The sequence below is a fragment of the Megascapheus bottae genome, chromosome X (genome assembly GCF_031878675.1).
Source record: "Megascapheus bottae isolate mThoBot1 chromosome X, mThoBot2.hap1, whole genome shotgun sequence".
In the NCBI taxonomy this organism is placed as follows: domain Eukaryota; kingdom Metazoa; phylum Chordata; class Mammalia; order Rodentia; family Geomyidae; genus Megascapheus; species Megascapheus bottae.
The window spans coordinates 53,614,035-53,634,932 of record NC_143547.1 but is presented as its reverse complement, the minus strand read 5'-3'; the positions used below and the strand labels follow the sequence as shown (position 1 = coordinate 53,634,932).

Here is a 20,898-nt window from a genome sequence, read left to right as displayed (position 1 = left end):
TTGTCACAAAACAGCTTGCTTTTCTGGTAATGTCATCTGCATTTATTAAAAATTATCTTTAGTACTTGTACAAGGGCTTTCAACTCAAGAAATCAGTTTATAAGTACAATACAGTGTGATCAGTGTTCCATAGCACACGCTTATTGCTGCATTTTTTAATTCTATGTAAGAGGTTGAAATTTTTATCTTATCATTCATGAGTTCACCTATTATCAGAAAGAAAACTAGAACAGAAATTTGTAAAGAGAAGAAAAGCAGATCATGATATACTTAAATTTTGAATACAGCAAAAAATTGTATAAAACCAACTCATACTAACATGTTTCTTGGGCAAGAAGTATGTGGATTTGATTCCTCACTTTGATATACCTAAAATCAAAGTTATGAAAATTAAACCAGGATCCTAAGATCTCAGCTTCTTATATAACTATGATTACAGTCAGGGGGCACTGGCTGCCAGCTTAAAAATGTATACATAATTGCTTTTGTGATAGAGAAGTCTAGCTCTGGGACTTAAAAATGTTTTTATAAACATTGAACCCTTGGATCTTAAATAAATGATAAAATATCAAGTGGTGTGGTTTTGAAAAATTGTTTGCAGTTGGTTATTTTCTATAATCAGCAATTAAAGTTATGTAATAATTGATGCATGTTCCACATACTTTTAATAAGTGCTAAATGGAAAACAAAGAAACAAGCCCAGTACTAGTAACTCATGCCTGTAATCCTAGCCACACGGAAAACTAAGATCTGAGAATCACAGTTCAAAGCCAGGCTGGACGGGGAAGTCTATGAGACTTTTATCTCCAATTAACCACCAGAAAACCAGAAGTGGGGCTTTACAATGTTTTAACTTGGTATATACATTTATTAATATATTCATTTAGTTCTAGCTTTGTTCCAGAAATGTTTTAAGGCTTTCATGAATAGTAAATATAGTAAAGTTAAAAATAAGCGACAGATTTGTAAAAAGAAAGAAAGAAAGAAAGAAAGAAAGAAAGAAAGAAAGAAAGAAAGAAAGAAAGAAAGGAAGGAAGGAAGGAATGAATGAATGAATTGGAATGATTAAATGTGGTCAGAAATACATATTTGCTCTTCATATATATGACATAAGGACTGTCACATTTTCTAGTAATAGACTAAAAATGAAGTCTTCTGGAAGTTATTAAAAGAAGCCCATTTATTTAAATGTATTAGAATTACCATATCTTTAGGTATAAACAGATAAAACAGAACAGACATACCTTTTATGGCTCTTCATAAAATTATAAATACAGTATAACATAATTAAAATGTCAATAACACCTCCATGTTGAATGTAACATTAAGTTGACAAGTTGTCACTGTAGCCCTTTAATGTAGGAATCACTTCAATTGTGCAAGAATGCTAGTATAACAGCTATTATTAAATTGCTTTCTACATTCCTAATACTAAAATACAAAATAGTGATCTATGTAACATACCAACCAAAGAAATATTAAAGAGGTGGCCTTCTTTTTGCTTATGTGAACATACTTGCTTGTCTAGATTGCATCATTTGTGTAGGCATTGTGTGGGAGTGACTTGTAAGCTGCTGAACCTATTCAGGAATTTGGCCAAGACTGTGAATCAGATAAATGTAGGAACAATTCCAAGAAACTTTAGACTGCAGCCTTATTTAAGTTTTTCTTCAAAGGTTCCATTATTAAAATTCAAGAAATGAAATTTTTAACTTGATGTGTTTCTTGACAGTAAATGTTTCTATAGTATATTTAATAGGATGATATTAGTAAAATTAAAGTCAGTTAAAAATTATCATTATTTTCTTCATATATTTTTATTGTAATTAATAGAAGGGTTACATGTTATTTGCCAGATAGAAGGCACATTAATTCACATACCTTGATACCCTTTCACATGTCTTGGTCCCCATTTCCCTCCCCCCCCCCACCCCTCATCTTGTTTTCCCCTCTTCCCTATCCAATTTCAAATAACCAAATACAAATAAATCCGATATATCAGGTAATAAAGTGAGATACTGTAACAATATGAGGTAACCAAGGGACAGCAAAAGAGATGAGAGATAACAGTACCTTAAGAACAACAATCATTCATTCTATGACTTTAGTTTCTATATCCTAGAAGAGGGTTGCAATAGAGCAAAACCTTGATACATAAGACCATATAGTATGATGCTAAATGAAAGGACCTCTAAAAATTATCATTATTAACGCTGCATATAAAATTATGTTCTCGGCATACCAAATAGAATGTTATTAAAATCACTAATATATAGGTTGAAATAAATTCTGAGAGCAGAGTTCAGTATTGTCAAACTGGACTTTTTTTTGTCAGTCCTGGACTTGAGCTCAGGCCTGAGCACTGTCCTTGAACTATCTCAAGTCTAGAGCTCTACCTCTTGAGCCACAGCACCACTTCTGGCATTTTTCTGTGTATGAGGTACTGAGGATTCGAACCCGGTGTTTGTACATGCTAGGCAAGCCCTCTACCACTAGGCCAAACTCTCAGCCCTCAAACTGGACTTTTTATATTATACCAAATCAAATTTATACAAAATAATACATTCATAGATTTAAAAAAGAAATATTTTTATTTTGTGCAAATAGTGAGGCTGGAACTCGGGGCCTGCGTGCTGTCCCTTTGATTTTCTGTTAAAGGCCAGTATTTTTCAATTTGAGCCATAGTTCTACTTGTAGACTTTTGATGAATAAATTGGAGATAAGAGTGAGATTTTCCTGCCTAGGATGTTTACAAACTATGATCCTGAGATCTTAGCCCCTAAGTAACTAGGATTACAGACATGGGCCACCAGCTTCCAGTATATATATATATATATATATATTTTTCTTTTTGATATAAAACTCTAGTTCTGGAACTTAAAAAATAAGCATTGAACACTTGTGTTTTAAATAATAAGATATTAGATGGTGGTATTCAAAAATTTTGTAGTTTGTCATTTATCAGTAATCTGCAATTAAAGTTGTGATAATTTAATATCTATATGCTGATTAAGTACTTATGGAAAATATGAAAGTCCTTGTCCATATGATTCAGAAAGAATATATTGTAATAACTCATTTATTCTCTAGGAGTTTATCAAAATTGGATTCACTTAAATAAAAAGAATTTTTTACTATACCAGTAGATATGAAGCTGAGCACTGGTGGCTCATGCCTGTAATCCTAGCTACTCAAGAGGCTGAGATCTGAGGATCATGGTTCAAAGCCAGCCTTGGCACTAAACTCCATGACACTCTTATCTCTAATTAACCACCAGAAACTCTCAACTCTTGAGTACAAATTTTCAGTATTCTCTGTTGCAATGAAAAATATTAAAACATTTTACCTACAACCTCAAATACAGCATTTTCTCAAGGTGGAGAGTTTTTGTGAAGTTTTGAATTATAAGATGAACTAGCCAATTTCTTCATACATATTGCCATTTCTACCTGAGACAAATGACTTGACACTGAGTATTATTTGGGTACTTTGTATATATCTTTTCTGAACTGAAGTGAGTCTGTTACATAAAGAACTACAGTGTTGTTATCTGTTGTAAAATTACAAGTTCAAAGCAAAAATTACATTATATGTTATGTGTTCCTTTGAGCTTGACATTTTAATACTTTTTGTGATTTCATAACTAACTGAATTGGTATTTTTGTGTTGACTAGTACATGGTATTATCGATCAATCATATGTACAAAATCCATTGATAATACAAGGTAGAACTTTTATAATTGTAGTTCAAGCAAAACATTTTACTTGCAATGGTTAATGTAGAGAAAAAAAGGAAAGAATCCAACCATCTTGTTTTAATCAAACATTTCACAAAAATGTAATTCAGTTTAAACTTTACATTAACTTTCTGGAAAGAACATTTATGTTCACATATAACAGGCTTATTTTCAATTAATATATGCAATTTTCTGTTAATTTTGCTGATTATCAGCTGTAACCCTATTGAGTATTTATTAACTTTTTAAGATTTTGAGACTTTTTAGTGTAAATGAAAAGATTTAGAATTGCTTTCCTAAAGAGATTGATCTGACTATGAAGAAGAAATCTGGCTAGCTGCATTTAATTGACATCCTCGATAAAACCGAGTAAAACCTTTGATCTTGATTCTTAAGGTTAATGTGATTTATTTAGCTTTGAAGAGCTTTTTTTTTTTTCATTCAATTTTATGCTTGTAAAGTACCAAGGATTGCCACTGAAAGCAGCTGTAAAGACATGGAAATGTCTTTATCACTAAATGAAACCTGGATAAAAGAAGGAAATTGGTAAATAAGTCTTTCCATTTCCTTACAAGTAGTGTGATGTCATTCTTTCTGATGGCAGCATAGAATTCCATTGTGTATAAATACTAATGGTTGTAACTTCTGTAAGCTTATTACATGACGTTTAGGGCCCGAAGATAGATCTACATTTTATGTATATCTTTTCCAATTATCTTGAAAAATTTACTTCTTTGATTCAAAATCATGAACTAGTAATAAAATGACATAAGATAGTACTTTTAATCTGTTAGTCTGCTCAATACATAAATAATTCATGGTTATCTGTAAGATATATGGTTTGGTTTAGACTCTGAAAATTCAAATATTGATTTTTTATTGCCCCCCCAAGCCCTAACATTTGTTAAATACTTACCATTTGTTAACATGTGGGCAGTCTTCATTAGTGTGTGATGTGGACTATTCATTTACTAGTTTTCTATGGATTATGGTCAGGAACTGAGAGTTTAGGATTAGAAATTTACAGCAATTTAACAGACCAGTTTTATATACTCACATTACATATTAATTTAAAAAGTATTAGCATATATCACCTGCATGGGAGATTTCATTGCAGTATTTTCATTCATGCATATAATTATCCTATGTCATACTCACCTCCCTTATCTGACTTTCTCTCATCATACCTTTCTTAAAACAATTTCAGCAGATGAAATCTGTCAGTTGGTAGAAAGGAACAAGAAGACTGGTTCTTCTACCCAGAAAGTGTGAGCAGTACTACACTGAATCAGTGAAAAAAGTTTCATTTTGAGTTGTCTCTTTAGTTTAGGACTGACCTGAAGTTTTACTTTCAATGAAGAGAAGAGGGATAGCATGAATTGCAAGAATATAGCTAGATATGAAGTTGAGCCTTAATAGATGAATTAGTTAAAGGGTTCAAATACTGGGTCAGATATTTTGAATGAGCAGCCCTCTATATTTTGATGATGGGTAGATAAACATGGAAGATATGAAATGAAGCATTGTCAGATATACCTTGAGAAAGAAAAACTATTTTTCTTATATGTAAGTTTATGTGAATAACTTAGGTACTTATTTTTATTATTATTATTATTATATTATTATTAACTGAAAACTGCATTTTCAGTTAAGTGATTCCAGTTTATCAGAACTTGTTGTTGCATTGGCAGGTTGTAGCAGAGAATAAGTATTGTTCATTAATTCAAACAGAAACAGGGTGAGGGATTTAGCTCAGTGGAAGAGCAATTGCCTGGCAGTTGCAAGGACCGAGTTTCCCCTTCAGCTCTGCCAAAAAGAAAAGAAAGTAGGGTGGTGAGTTTGGCCTAGTGATAGAGTGCTTGCTAAGCATGCACAAAGACCCGGGGTCAATTCCTTGATACCACATACGTAGGAAAAAGCCAGAAGTGGTGCTGTGGCTCAGGTGGTAGAGTTCTAGCCTTGAGAAAGCCCAAGGACAGTGTTCAGGCCCTGAGCTCAAGGCCCAGAACTGGCAAGAAAAAGAAAAAGAAAAAGAAAAAAAAGGAAAAAAAGAAATTAAAGAAGAAACCATCCTTTAAAAGTAAATAGTTAAACACACACACACACACACACACACACACACACACACACACACACACACACATATATATATATATATATATATATTTACTTGTGGGGCTTAAACTCTGGGCCTGGGCACTGTCCTTGAGCTCTTCAGCTCAGAGCTACTGCCCTACCTCTGGAACCACAGTGCCACTAGTGGTTTTCTAGTGATTAATTGGAGATAAGAGTTTTAAGGACTTTAGTACCCAGGCTGGCTTTGAGTCATGATCCTCAGAACTCTGCCTTCTGAGTAGCTAGAATTATAGGCATGAGCCACCGTGCCTGGCCTATTTTTAGAACATGTTTTTGTAGAAACCTAGGTTTTATTTCCATAATTATATTGAGGAATATCTTAAGTTTATAAGTAATGTCAGAGTAACTTGTTATTGAAGTGATTTGCCATCTTAACTCTTACCTGACTGAATGGTAAAAAACATATTCTCTATTTTTCAGTTAGAAAACAGAGTACTAAATAACTTCTAAAACAGACCAACAAGGAAATTTGGGGTTGTACCATTTGATTTTTATTATGTTAAAATTGCTTTGAGTCTAAAAAACATTGTGCTCAAAGCTAGTGCTCTACCATTTTGAGCCACAACCCCATTTAGGGTCTTTTCTGCTCCAGCTGGTTTCGAATCCTGATCCTTAGATCTCAGCCTCCTCAGTAGCTAGGATTACAAACACAAACTATCGGCACCTGGCTTAAATTTTCTTTTCAGTATGCATATAGATTGTGATTGTCCCACTGAAGGAGAGACCATGATACAATATTAAGTGCACATATTCATAGAGTAACTTATGGGGGAAGGCCTACATTCATACTAGAGAAGATACAAGGACAAAAACATGTTATAATTTGTGTAAACAGTACACAAAATTGTTCCCCTCCTTTTTTAGCTGTTAAAAATATGCAGTCCACAATTACCTAGAATATCAGTAGTTGTCTTGCTTTACAATAGCATAACATAATCTTTTTTAACATTGTAAGTATATATCATCCCTTAAAAATGGTTTGGATTATGAATTCCATTGTTTTTTTAATTCCTTTAATAGGTTTTTCTTGTGAGAAAGAAGACTGGTCCTGATGCTGGGCAACTATATGCAATGAAGGTGTTAAAAAAGGCGTCTTTAAAAGGTAAAAAATTACAATGTTTATTCAACTAGATTTTGGTAGATTTTCTTTTGAAAATGATGTTTGAAAAATAAGTTGTACATTGTTATATGAGGTGAATATTTCTATAACAATGTTAACTATTAAAGTTTTCTGGCTAACAAGTACTACTTCTGGGGTTTTATACTCAGATTTGCATTAATTTAGGGAGAGAATATCACAGTAAAAGATTAATGCTAAGGAATGTAAGAACTGACTAGTTTTATTAAGTTGTATTCTTAGAACTGACTAGTTTTATTAAGTTGTATTCTTTTTTCTAATGTCTGTTTTTCCTGTTTTGTGTTTGTAGTGCATATTGAGAAAGTATGACCACCTCTATACATGTTCTTGTACATTGGTAAAATACTAAGAACAGTTTTTATTAATATATTTCAGCAATTAAACTTACTGAATAAGAAATATAAGCTAATTACCTATCTATGCCACTTAAACTCATTTCTAAGCTAAACTTATTGGCTTTCAGAATATATTGTCATATCAGAATACAGACACTAATCAGCCGATTTTGATGTTATACTTTAGTTTTTGACTGGCAAATTGTTGATCAGATAGTTACTGAAATTGTGAACAAATGAAATATTTTATTCTTACAACTTTTAGTTCGAGACAGAGTTCGGACAAAGATGGAGAGGGACATTCTAGTGGAAGTGAATCATCCATTTATTGTCAAATTGCACTATGGTATGTAATTTCTTGTGATATTAGAGACTTTTTACTTTTAGATATTATGATATTAATACTTGAAACTTACTGAATTTTACTGTAGTAAAATGCATTTGCCTAAAGCAGGTATCAGTACCTAGCTTTTACTTATAATTTTTGTCTTGTTTGGGTAATTTGTGTGTGTTAATATGATAATGCCTTTAATTTACTTTTCTAGTAGCATTTCTATAGAACTTTGTATCATCAGTGATCTTAGTCTATAATTACTGTGATAATTTACATGAGAATTCAGTATGGGTGCTAGTTGCTTACACCTATAATCCTACTGAAGAGGCAGAGATCTGAGGATTCCAGTTCAAGGATAGTGTGGGCAGACAAGGCCAAGAGACTCTAATCTTCAATCAACAACCTGCTTAGAAAATGCCAGAAGTGGTGCTATGGCTTAAGTGGTAGATTATTAGTGTTGAGGAAAAAAAAACTCAAGAGACAGCATCAAGTCCCTGAGTTCAAGCCCCAAGGACTAGACACACACACACACACACACACACACACACACACACAAAGAAATTCAAGTGTTTGATCAGAATGTCTGCATTAATCTTATCTTTCTAGTTCAAGAAGATAATGCAGTAATATTAGTCTATGTGAAGTATTAGACTTGGAGAAGGATATCGGTAAGAGGTAGTGGATGTAATGGAAAATACATAAGCTTTGAGGTCATACTGTTTGAATTATGGCTCCTTTATTAACATAACAGGGAGGAGAATGTACACTATGGTTTTCTTGGGAAGTAAATGAGAGATAAATAGATAAAATCAAATCATTTGTGCAATCTACTATGTCAATTTCAGTTAAGGCATTTTAAGAAGTAGATATTAATTCTACTCTTACTGTAATTTTTACATTTAACCAGTCATATTCATAAAGATCCTCAAGAATTTCTGATCCATTATCATTATTTTATTCATTATTTCCCTATTGAAATAAAAGTAGTAGTATATATAAGGATTTGTTGATCCTTGACTATATCATCAGAATTGTCAGTAAACACCTCTGTGTGCAAAGCACCATATTAAATGTAGCATACTATAGTATTAAAATAACCTCTGACCAGGAAAAATTCATAATCTGTGTGTGGAGGACACAAATGTATATAAATTAATTGTACTATAAAAGGCATAGAATACCATGAAATCTCAAAAGCAGTTGCAAGTAATTTTGGTCAGAATTGAGGATAAGAACTGAAAAGAGAGAATTTCTGAAAAACTTAAAGGTGGTAACATGTTAAGCTTTGTAGAGTCATTTATACTTTCACTGGATTGTTGGGAGGCAATAGAAAGTAATGTGTCATGAATCAGGAAAATGGTAATGGTAGAAGTTTTCATGTAAAGCCGCAAAGCTGATTATATTCTAGGAAGGAATTTATAGTTATTTTAACACTGGATTAAACATGGGATTTAATTGTGAGATTATTATGCAACAGGCCATGTGAGTAACTATTTAATTGTTGTATAGTGTTTAGTGATAAAATTCTAAACAGATACATTAATTAGGAAGCACATTAAGCTTTTTAATGCCTTTGAGATTGGTCTGTTACTATTATAATTTCTACTTAGCTTTTCAGACTGAAGGGAAGCTGTATTTAATACTGGATTTTCTCAGGGGAGGAGATGTCTTCACAAGATTATCCAAAGAGGTAAGTAAGTGTCTTCTTATCAATTTTAACTCTTACTTTATTGAAATGAAAGAAATATTTTCCTATCAAGATTTTGAATGGTAATTTTTAAATTTCAGTGTATTTAGTCTTATGTCAGTTAATGGCTTTTTATATGTGCTTGGGGTTACAGTCAGGTTATGACTACATTTCTATTAAAAGTATATGCAAATAGCTTATATGACCAGTGACTTCCATCTTATATAAGAAGTCATAAAAATATAGATTTCTCATTTATTTTAGATGGAAGTCACTGATCATATATGCTATTTGCAAATACTTTCTTGTGGTTCATTGTGTATCTTTTAAATTTCTTCATTACATTTCTTTTTAGTTTATGATATAAATGATTTGGTGCCAGTCCTAGGAGTAGAACTCTGGGTCTGTGTACTGTCCCTGAGATTTTTTGCTCGAGTATTGTTCCACAACTTGAGTCACAAGTTCCAGTTCTTGGTTTTGGCTAGTTAGTTGGAGATAAAAGCCTTTTGGACCTATGATTCCAGGTTGACTTTGAATTGCAGTCCATAGATCTCAACCTTCTTCATAGTAGCTATCATAGCTGTGAGCCTCTGGCATTAGGCTTAATTTTTAATTTCTTATTTAAAAAACATTTGCCTCATCTTTAGTGAGATTTTTCTCCTGTATATTCTAAAATGTTTGTGGTTTAGGTTTACATTCCTGATTTTTTTTCATTTTATTTAATGTGGTTTTAATTAATGTTTAATGTGGTTTGATTTAATGTGGTTGCAGCGTTGTGCTGAAGAATTATTATATAAATAATAATGTCAGGCATTCTTTCATTATCATTGGAAAAGCCTGTTAGCCTGTTCTCCCTCCCTCCCTCCCCACCCCTCCCTCCCTCCCTCCCTCCCTCCCTCCCTCCCTCTCTCTCTCTCTCTCTCTCTCTCTCTCTCTCTCTCTCTCTCTCTCTCTCTCTTCTTTTTTTCCTTGCCAGTCCTGGGGCCTGAGCTCTGCCCTTGGGCTTTCTCAAGGCTAGAGCTCTACCACTCTAACCACAGCCACCATTTTCAACTTTTTCTATGTATATGGTATCAAGGAATCAAATTCGGTCTTCCTGCATGCTAGGCAAGCACTCTACCACTAGTCCAAACTCCCAGCCCTGACTGCCCTTTCCTTAATGAATTATTTTATACTTTTGTTAACTCAATCTATCATATCTAAGAAAGTATTTCCAGTTTATTTTCACTGATACACTTATATGTCTTTATGATGACCTTTAGATGTTCTGAAATCAGCTATTGAGTTTCATGAGCTTTTTTCTTTCTTTTTTTGTCATATTGTTTGGTCTTTTTTTAATATTTTTTATTGTAATTAATAAAAGGGTTACATGATATTTGCCAGAAAGAAGGTGCATTAATTCACATACATTGATACCCTTTCACATGTCTTGGTCCCCATTTACCTCCCCCCAAGGCCCCTGCATCTTGGTTTTCCCCCCTTCCCTATCCAATTTCAAATAGCCAAATACAAATATATCCAATATATCAGATAACCTAATGAGATACTGTAACAATATGAGATAACCAAGGGATAGTAAAAGAGATGAGAGATAACATAGTACATTAAGGACAACAATCATTCATTATATGGCTTTTGTTTCAATATCCTAGAGGTCCTTTCAATTAGCTTCCTACTATATGGCCTTATGTATCAAGGTTTTGCTCTGTTGCAAATCTCTGCTAGTAGAGCGCAAGGTTTCTACTGATTATGACAAATGAGGGAAACCATCGAGCTTAAGTTCCTTTGAGTCTGGCTTACTTCACTTAATATGATTTCTTCGAAGTCTTTCCATTTCCTAGGAAATGGGGCGATGTAGTTTTTTTCTGACAGCAGCATAGAATTCCATTGTGTACAAATACCACATCTTGTTGATCCACTCATCAACTAAGGGACATCTAGGTTGGTTCCATATCTTTGCTATGGTGAATAATGCTGCAATGAACATTGTTGTGCTAGTGGATTTAGTATGCCCTTGTTTCTGGATGGTTGGGTAAATGCCAAGTAGTGGAATTGCTGGGTCATAGGGGAGCTCTATGTTTAGCCTCTTGAGGCACTGCCATACTGCTTTCCATAGTGGTTGAATGAGTTTGCACTCCCACCAACAGTGTAGTAGTGATCCCTCCTGGCCACATCCCCTCCAGCATCTGCTGTTATTACTTTTCCTGATCCTGGTCATTCTAACTGGAGCGAGGTGGAATCTTAGAGTTGTTTTGATTTGCATTTCTTTTATGACCAGAGATGTTGAGCATTTCTTCATGTGTCTATAGGCCATTTTTGTTTCTTCTTCAGAGAAGACTCTCTTTAAGTCTTTGGCCCATTTTTTAATGGGATGGTTGTTACTTTGGAGATTAGTTTTGGAGTGATTCAGTTTTTTGAGCTGTTGATATATTTTAGATATGAGGCCTTTGTCCGTTGTATGGTAGGTGAAGATCTTCTCCCACTCTGTAGGCTTCCTAGTTAATTTACTAGCTATATCCTTTGCCATACAAAAGCTCTGCCGTTTGGTCTTATACATTATGTTTTCAATTATGTTTAGAAATGTTTCCAGCCGGACACCATGGCTCATACCTGTAATCCTAGATACTCAGGAGGCTGAGATCTGAGCATTGTGGTTCAAAGCCAGCCCAGGCATGCAATTCAATGAGACTCTTATCTCCAATTAACCACCAGAAAACTGGAAATGGCACTGTGGATCAAGTACTAGCCGTGAGCTGAAGAGCTCAGTACAGTAACCAGGCCTAGAGGTCAAGCCCCACAACCCACCACAAAAAGGAAAAAAATGTTTGCAATTGTATTTAGAAAGTAAAAATGTATTTTTTTACTTTATGAAAAAACATCTCCTTAAATTTTGATTGAGATAATATTGAATGTATAGCTCACATTGCAGAAAACTGACAATATTGAGCTTTTGTATAAACATGATTTTCCTTTCTCGTTATTTAGTCCTTGATTCATTTCTATTAGCAATTGTTGTTTTCATTAACTAAGTCTTGCATATGTTTGAATCTTGTTTTGAATAGAACTGATTTCTTAGCTTCAATTGCAAAGGGTTGGAAAACTAGTTGACTTATTTCTAATATTGGGCCCATTTTATATAAACTTATAATATGAACTTATTGCCTTATTTCTAGTTTCCTCAAGCTTTTAAATTTGTTACCTTTAAACAGGCAATTTCAGTTCCTTGTAGACATTATTTGTTTCTTTTATTTGTACTTGTTACACTAGCTTGGGTGCCCAATCTTGCGTTGGCTAAAATTGGTAGGCACAAACTTTCTTGACTTGTTTCTGACCTTTTGGGAAAGCTTAATTTCACCATGAATTTTAAAGGTCAATTTGGGTACATGGTTTTCTTAAGCTAGATTCCCGTTTAATACATTTCATAAAATATGGTCTAAACTTATTGAAATTTTCATTTAGTCTCCAATGGGTCAGTTATATTGATTGACAAATATTGAGGCAACATTACATTTGTAGATGAATCCTACTTAGTCATGATATATTATCAGTTTTGGAATATTGCTAAATGATGTTTTCTAACACTTTTGCCTCTTTTTATTGAGCAGTAGCTTATTATAATTTTGACTTTATAGAATGAAATTAATATGGGGAGAATTTCTTCAATGTTTTTTTGGAAGTTTGTGAATTTAATAGTTATTTGTTTTAAATGATTTATAGAGTTTGTTAGTAAAGCCCTATGGTCCTGGAAGTTTTGTAGAAAAGGTGTTTGACCAAAATTTCAATTTATACAAACTTAGACCTATTTTTTATTATTGAGTGAACTTGCTAGGTTGTATCTTTTAACTAATTTATTTCATTGTTTTCCAAGTTTATCAAGTTTTTCATTGTTCATGTGCTGAATTTAGAGCCTGGACGTTGTTCCTTTGCTTTTTCTGCTCAAGTCTAGTATTTTACTATTTGAGCCACATCTTTGCTTCCAACGTTTTGCTGGGTAACTGAAGATAAGAGTCACAGGCTGGCTTTAAAGAAAAATCTTCAGGGCTCAGCTGATTCCTAGGAATACTAGATGAAATTTCCTTTTTCCTTTCCTTTTTTTTCCTTTTGTTTCCTTTCCTTTCCCTTCCTTTCCTCCCTTCCTTCCTTCCTTCATCCCGGGGTTTGAACTCAAAGTCTGAGCACTGTCCTTGAGCATTGTCAAGGCTAGCGCTCTACCACGTGAGCCACAGCATTACTTCTGGATGATTTATTTATTTATTTATTTTTCTTGTTTTTTTAATTAAATAATTTATTTTTTAATTTAAAAATTTATTAACATTGATTTTTGCATCATATTTCAAATGACATGTTTAACAAACAAGTATACAAGAAGGGAATCTCTATATACAGTCACTGTACTTCTGGATTTTTTTTGTCAGTCCTAGTGTTTGAACTCTGGGCCTGGGTGTTGTCCCTTAGTTCTTCACTTCACAGCTACCTCTCTAACCCTTGAGCCACAACGCCACTTCCAGTTTTCTGGTGGATAATTTTAAATGACAGTCTCACAAATTTTCATACATAGGCTAGCTTTGAAGCATGATCCTCAGATCTCAACCTCTTGAGCAGGTAGGATTACTGACATGAGCCACTATGCCTGCCTGTGGCTTTTTCTATGTATGTGTACTCAGGAATCGAACTCCAGTCTTCATGCATTCTAGGCAAGCACTCTACCAATAGGCCAAATTCCTGGCCACTTTTTTTTAAATAGCTGCAGTGTCACTAGTTAAGACACTATGTTAATGTCTCAGTTGGTTATTTATGTCTGTCTCTGTCTCTGTCTCTTTCTTTTTGTCTCTCTTTGTGTCTCTGTTTCTCTCTCTTCTCGCTCTCTCTTGTCCTACTGAGCCTGATTTCAGGTTTATCAGGTTTATTTTTATTATTAAAAAACCCAGCTTTTATGGGCTGAGAATGCAGAGTATAACTCGGTGATTGAGTGCTTGCCCAGCATGCATGAAGCCTTGCATTCAATACCAAGCACCTTTTGGGTGTATTTCCATTGTTTATCCCATTGTATTTTACTTTCATCACAGTTCAAAAGCTGCCCAGTCCTTGAGACTTATATCTCCAATTAACCACCAGAAAACCTAAGTGGTGCTAAGGCTCAAGTGTTAAGAGTACTAGACTTGAGATAAAGAGCTCAGGGATAGTGCCCAGGCCCACAGTTCAAGCCCCATGACCACCCCCCAAAAAAATAAATCTTAGTAGAAATCTCTTTTCTCTTTTATATCCAATAATTATGCCAATAAAGTAAGAAATTAATGCTTAATTTTATTTTGCTCTTTTCCAAGATTAGTTTTAAAGAAATGCTTTTGAAATTTGAGTTTTTGACAGAATACATTTAAAAATAACATTGATAGTAAGATGAAATGCAGATTCCTATTTCGTTCTAGGTTCTGTTTACAGAGGAAGATGTGAAATTCTACCTTGCAGAACTAGCTCTTGCTTTGGATCATCTGCATCGATTAGGAATTGTATACAGAGACCTGAAACCAGAAAAGTAAATATTTATTTGAATCTGTCTTCTCTACATTTTTAGTTAACCTATATAGTAGCATACAGTTTTATATGAAATTACCCAATAATTATATAATTACAAGAAATTGATTTGTGAAAAGTAATCTTCATAAGATAGATCTTGATTTTAGATATGTTGACATTTTTAAACGTAGCAACCTTATGATATTTTTATATAAATATTTCAAGCAAAGTGATTTTTTTGTATCTTACTGAATTTGAATTTTGCTTTGCAGCATATTGCTTGATGAAATAGGACATATCAAGTTGACAGGTATGTAAATTTCTCTGCATAAACCATTAGACCTATTTATTCATTTTAATATGTATTGTGTCTACTTTCTTGTTAACTTTTGTTACATTTTATTTCATCATAAAAGAAGGTTCATTTAGAGGACAATTTTCAAAAATTTCTGGTTATTATTTTAAAAAACACACAATAGGAGCACTGTCCTAATGTAAAAATAGTTATTTGGAAAAAAAATAGTTATTTGGTTTTCTAAGTGAAAATATTTTATCTTAGTTTCAATCCAGAGAGAAAGATTTCTCATAGTCATCTCACTGAAATAGTATTTCCTTCTCTTGATAACTACTTACCTGTTCTATGTCTTTATAATCTTGTTATATTTACAGTAGTATATGAACCAACATTTTCAAACTATAGAATGTTTTGGAAAGTACAGATAACTACCTCCCATTTTATATAACTTATTTGTTAGTCCTTGTTAGTTAATACTTTATTCTAGACCTGAAAGGATTTATTTTGAAAGAGATTAATCTGAGCAATCCTTTCAAAGTTTCTTTATGAAATGCTTTCAATTGGTCTCATAGTACTTTTCTTAAGAGTAACAATGACCATTATAAAATGTTGTAACATTTAATTATTTTGCTCCTGTGGATATTTAAATATATATGTATATATATAAGTTTTAAATATATTTTTACTACTGTTGTAGATTTTGGACTCAGCAAGGAATCAGTAGATCAAGAAAAGAAGGCTTACTCATTTTGTGGTACTGTAGAGTACATGGCTCCTGAAGTAGTGAATAGGCGCGGCCATTCTCAGAGTGCTGATTGGTGGTCCTATGGTGTACTTATGGTATGCAGTAGTATTTTACTTAATTATACCAACATGTGGTTAATAGAATTTTATTATAGGTTAAATTTTGGGACATGCCAGATAAGAAAGAGGTTCTAATAATTCATGATTACCATATATAGCTAGCTGGCTATACAGTAGAAATTGGATTTTGAGAAAGCTCAAGGACAGTGCTCAGACCCTGAGTTCAAGTCCCAGAACTGGCAAGAAAGGTGTGGTAGATTCTAGATTTCATACATTGCCACATAGAATCTTGCTACTCAGTTGTTTCAGGCATAGTCTCAAAATATTACCATCCTTTCAAAGAGAGAACTTGTTTCTTATATAATTTACCATCTTCCCTAATAACTAGCATAGTGGGCATGTTAACTAAATCAATAGGACACATTAAGGTTTGACTTTTCAATGTTAAGTATAATGATAAGTAAACAGCCCTCAAATCAGAGTTTATTTTGAAAATCTGATCATCCATTTTGCTTGTTTTTTTTTTTACTGATATACATCCTGTGTAACATCCGTATATTAAGAATCTATTAAAAACAAGTATTTTCGGAAGGTGGTAAGGTGAGAACTAATATTTGGCATTTTCACTGACCTGTTTGGCCAACAATGGAATAACTAAATAAATTGTCTCACAATATCTTACGTGTTTAGAGATTACTTCAGAAAAGTTGGTAGATAAATAGAGGAAATTTAGCTAAGACCCTGAAGAATGTATAAATTTGAACAGTTTAATGGGAAAAAGTTTTGTGATCAAATTAACAAAGGCTTGGCAAACCAGTTTAACTTGAGTAGTGATGAATATAGGTAAAGGTGGAGGAAATAGAGCTATAAACCTGTAAAATATTTTTCATGTGATTTTTCTGGGTACTAGTAAACTATTATAGATTCTTAAGGAAGATAGTAGTTACTAAGAATATATATTTTAGGAGCATTAGCCTTGTTTGCATATTGGAAGCAGAAGAAACTTGAAATGGGGAGACCAAAATGATCCCCTTACAAGACAATTGTAAAATTGTATAATTTTTACTAAGGGATGTCTTGGCAGTAAATTAACTGACATAAATGAAACTGAGGAATAAAATCAAAGATAGAGGTCCCTGTAAAATATATCAAATTTAGTGATATGAGCGAATGGTGGATTAATACAGAAGAGGTATCTAATGGCAGTTGATAAGGAAATAATTTATTTTGGGCCTATAGTTTCACTTACAGTATTTTAATAGCCAACTCTTCCTTAGTGTTTGTGTTAAATTTTGTTAAATTAGGAAAACAGATGAACAGACAGACAAATGGGTAGATAGATACAGTTTTACCCCTCTATTCTATACTTTCATCCACTTATCCCATTTTTCTTCTATTTGTCATTACCACATTTATACCTTTAAACCTCAATGATGGGCCAAAACTATGGATCAGGAAGGGAAATCTGAACTTGTAGAGTGATTGAGACTGGAGTAATTGATTTGGAATGATCAGGTTGCAGCTGTGAGTTGAATGGATGAAGTAACTTAGATTTCAAATTTAGATAAAGTTGTAGAGGACTGAGGTCAAAATGAGTATGGAATTAAATTTTGAAATTTAAATATTAGGCATAAAAAGTTTTATTGATGTCTAATTTTAGATCTCTTACACCATTGTTTAATCTAGCTCTCCCATTAGATCTCTCTGGGAAGAAGTTTTGCTTATGTGAAGTACAAATATCTGTTTTTTTTTTTCTCTGAAAGGTATTAGAGCACATACATGTATGTATTTTACCTAGTTTCCTACTGTTTTTTAATTCTGTTTTTGTAAATTGACTTAGAATGGTTAAATCTTTCTTTCCCATTATTGTTACTTGCCTTGAAAATGCTAAATTTCATAGATATTTAAACTGAAAAATATCTGCTGATTTTATCTTCAATTCACCCATCACTTGAGCTTTATGGAGAGAATAGGATATCAAAAATTTACTTTGTGGGCAAGAGATATGGCTTAAGTGCCCAAGCACCAGGCCAACAAATACTAGGGCCCCAGTACTTTTAAATAAATTTATTTCACACTTAAATAACCTAATTTCCTGGTCCTGTATTGATCCACTGCCATGTAAGTCCTAAGTATTATGATGATCCTGTTGTACAGTTCTCAGTGTTTTTCTTAAAAAAAATTCTTATTTAATGTTTTGCTAAATTCACTATGTGGTTACTTTTTGCTTTGTTTTAGTTTGAAATGCTTACTGGTACTCTGCCATTTCAAGGTAAAGACAGAAATGAGACCATGAATATGATACTGAAGTAAGTATAGACACTATCTTTTTGTTTTATTCAGTTTTTTCAGACTTGGGGCTTGAATTCAGGGCCTGAGCACTGTACTTAGGCTTTTCAAGACTAGAGCTCTACCACTTGAGCAACAGGAACCAGACCCAGGGCTTCATGCATGCTAGGCAAGCATTCTACCAGTAGGCCATGCTCCTAGCCCTATCTTTATTTTGGGAAAAAAATTCACTTTCAGTTTTGAGGAATATAATTGGGATCTTTAATTGAAGCAGAAGAACATTTTTGACTGCCTGTTCCTTTCAGTGGTTTGGGGACATTATTTGAAAGTAAAAATTTAAGAAAAATATCACTTTAGAGCCTGGATTGTAGCATAGTAGTTGAGTTCTCGCCTAGAATGCACAAAGCTCTGGGTTCTATTCCTCCTGTGTATGTGTACCATATCCAAAGAAAAGCCAGAATTGGTGCTGTGGCTCAAGTGGTAGAGTGCTAGATTTGAGAAAGCTCAAGTATAGTGCCCAGGCCCTGAGTTCAAACCCAAATTCATTTAAAGAATTTTCAATTTACAAATGTGACTTGACTTATGTAAATCACTAAAAAAAAAAACCCTTCTTTTTTAGAGCAAAACTTGGAATGCCTCAATTTCTTAGTGCTGAAGCACAAAGTCTTCTAAGAATGCTATTCAAAAGGAATCCAGCAAATAGATTGGGTATTGTTTATTTTCCTAGTTCTTATAACAACATACTACATATTTGGAGATAATTAATGTCTCTATACACTTTTCAAATAAAAGTTTTTTTCCTTTTCCTAATTGTTTATACCTGCACACCTGCAATTGTGCATTTTTGATTTGTGTTCCTGAAATGATAAACTCATATCCATGATTTAAAAAGTCTAGATAATATAAACTTCTCTTAAGGTCTATTTTTAGGTATATAATATTGATTACCTCTTTTAAAATAACTCAGAATTTTAGCTTATACGCAAAAATTCTTTTATATATATGAGTGTGAATATTATATACCTCCTTATGTTCTTCAAAGTAAATATTATGCAGTTACACTGCTCATGATTTTACCACTTTCTTGTAAGCTTTTTCATAAATCAAAATGTGAACCTAGTTGCAGTATATGTGCTTGTGTGTTGAATTTCACTGTCATTTTTTTCATTGTAATTTTTAATTTGACATAAATATCAAGTCATGATTTGATTTTTAAAATAAAGAAAAAGTGTGCTTTTTGTATGTTGAATACAATTTTTATTTTACTTTAGAAACTCATTAGTATTTCCTGCTCCTCTGTGCAGTTCAATATGGGTACCAGTGTTTGTTTCTTTTTTTTTCCTTATGGTAAATGTGAAAGAGGCAATTAATAAAATGCTAGACAAGAAATCACAGATATTTCATTTCAAGGAATTTAAGAGAAGTATGTCATTTCATTTACAGGTACTAGCCTAGGAAGTAATAACATAATAATCATAAAAATTTTTCTTTTTTAGGTTCAGAAGGAGTTGAGGAAATAAAAAGACACCACTTTTTTGCAAATGTTGACTGGAACGTAAGTTGAATAGGAAATTTGATATGTTTATATTAAACTGAACAAAACCAGAAGTTATAGTGACTGTATAATCCATTGATTTTATATTTAGTATTATTTATGTAGGCTTTGCATATCATGATATCTTGAACCAGTAGATGAATGGGTAATATTTAGTAAATGTTTGTTATTAAAAATTTAATACTATGCCATTATTTGGGGAGTAAGGAGAGGAATAAAAGGGAATACAGGAAGAAAGCCCTAGCAGATTCTTATAGGTAATATATTACAAAGATTTTAAACTAGTTTGATTTTGAATAATTTATTGGCATATATTCAAACAATTTATACTTAATAAAATTCTTTGTCTTGTTTGTAAGTTTGTATGTTTGGGAAGGATTATAGAGGGTGGCAGAGAAATGATAGGACTAAGGATGAACAAATACACTATGCTGAAAATAAGCTATATTCCTTAGGTGTTGGTTAGGCAGACAGTGAGGGAAGGGAAGACACTTTAAAAAGAAACGTATTTATTACCTGAATACATTTATGTAATCACCTATATAATAACAAAAAATAAGAAAAAAAATCATTTTTTTTCTTTTTTTTTGTTGGACAAGGGGATTGAACTCTGGGCCTGGGAGCTATTCAGCTCAAGGCTAACTCTCTACCACTTGAGCCACAGGGCAACTTCTGGCTTTCTGCTCGTTAATTGGAGACAGCTGTTTTAGTGTCTGGTCTGGCTTTGAGTCACAATCCTCAGATCTCAGCCTCCTGAGTAGCTAGGATTACAGGCATGAGCCACTGGCACCCAGCAAGAAAAAAATTCTTATAATGAATATTTCATTATATTTTGAGAGAATATGAAAATGGGAACAATGAAATTATAAATTTCAGATTGGTGTTGTTTATCTTAGAAATTAATTTACATTTTGATATTACCATATATGTGTACAGATCACTTTGAACAAATTCACCCCTTCCATCTTACTATTTTTTATTCCTTTCTCTTTTGCAAGTAGCATTTGTTTGTTTATAACTATATAAGACATTAGAATGAATAACCGCAAATGGGCATTCAGTGCAGATAGTGCA

The 20,898-nt window shown here is 33.0% G+C and overlaps 1 protein-coding gene across 2 annotated transcripts in view; it reads left to right on the top strand.

Moving 5' to 3' along the window:
• Positions 1–20,898, top strand: part of Rps6ka6 (ribosomal protein S6 kinase A6) — an 80,193-nt gene that overhangs the window by 33,472 nt on the left and 25,823 nt on the right. For both annotated transcript variants that reach the window (XM_090326757.1, XM_090326756.1), the window contains 9 exons: positions 6,894–6,975; positions 7,612–7,692; positions 9,291–9,370; positions 14,794–14,900; positions 15,154–15,191; positions 15,874–16,016; positions 18,219–18,289; positions 18,889–18,977; positions 19,766–19,824. In XM_090326757.1, coding sequence (XP_090182883.1) covers positions 6,894–6,975; positions 7,612–7,692; positions 9,291–9,370; positions 14,794–14,900; positions 15,154–15,191; positions 15,874–16,016; positions 18,219–18,289; positions 18,889–18,977; positions 19,766–19,824 — 750 coding nt within the window. The remainder of the gene's footprint in view (positions 1–6,893; positions 6,976–7,611; positions 7,693–9,290; positions 9,371–14,793; positions 14,901–15,153; positions 15,192–15,873; positions 16,017–18,218; positions 18,290–18,888; positions 18,978–19,765; positions 19,825–20,898) is intronic.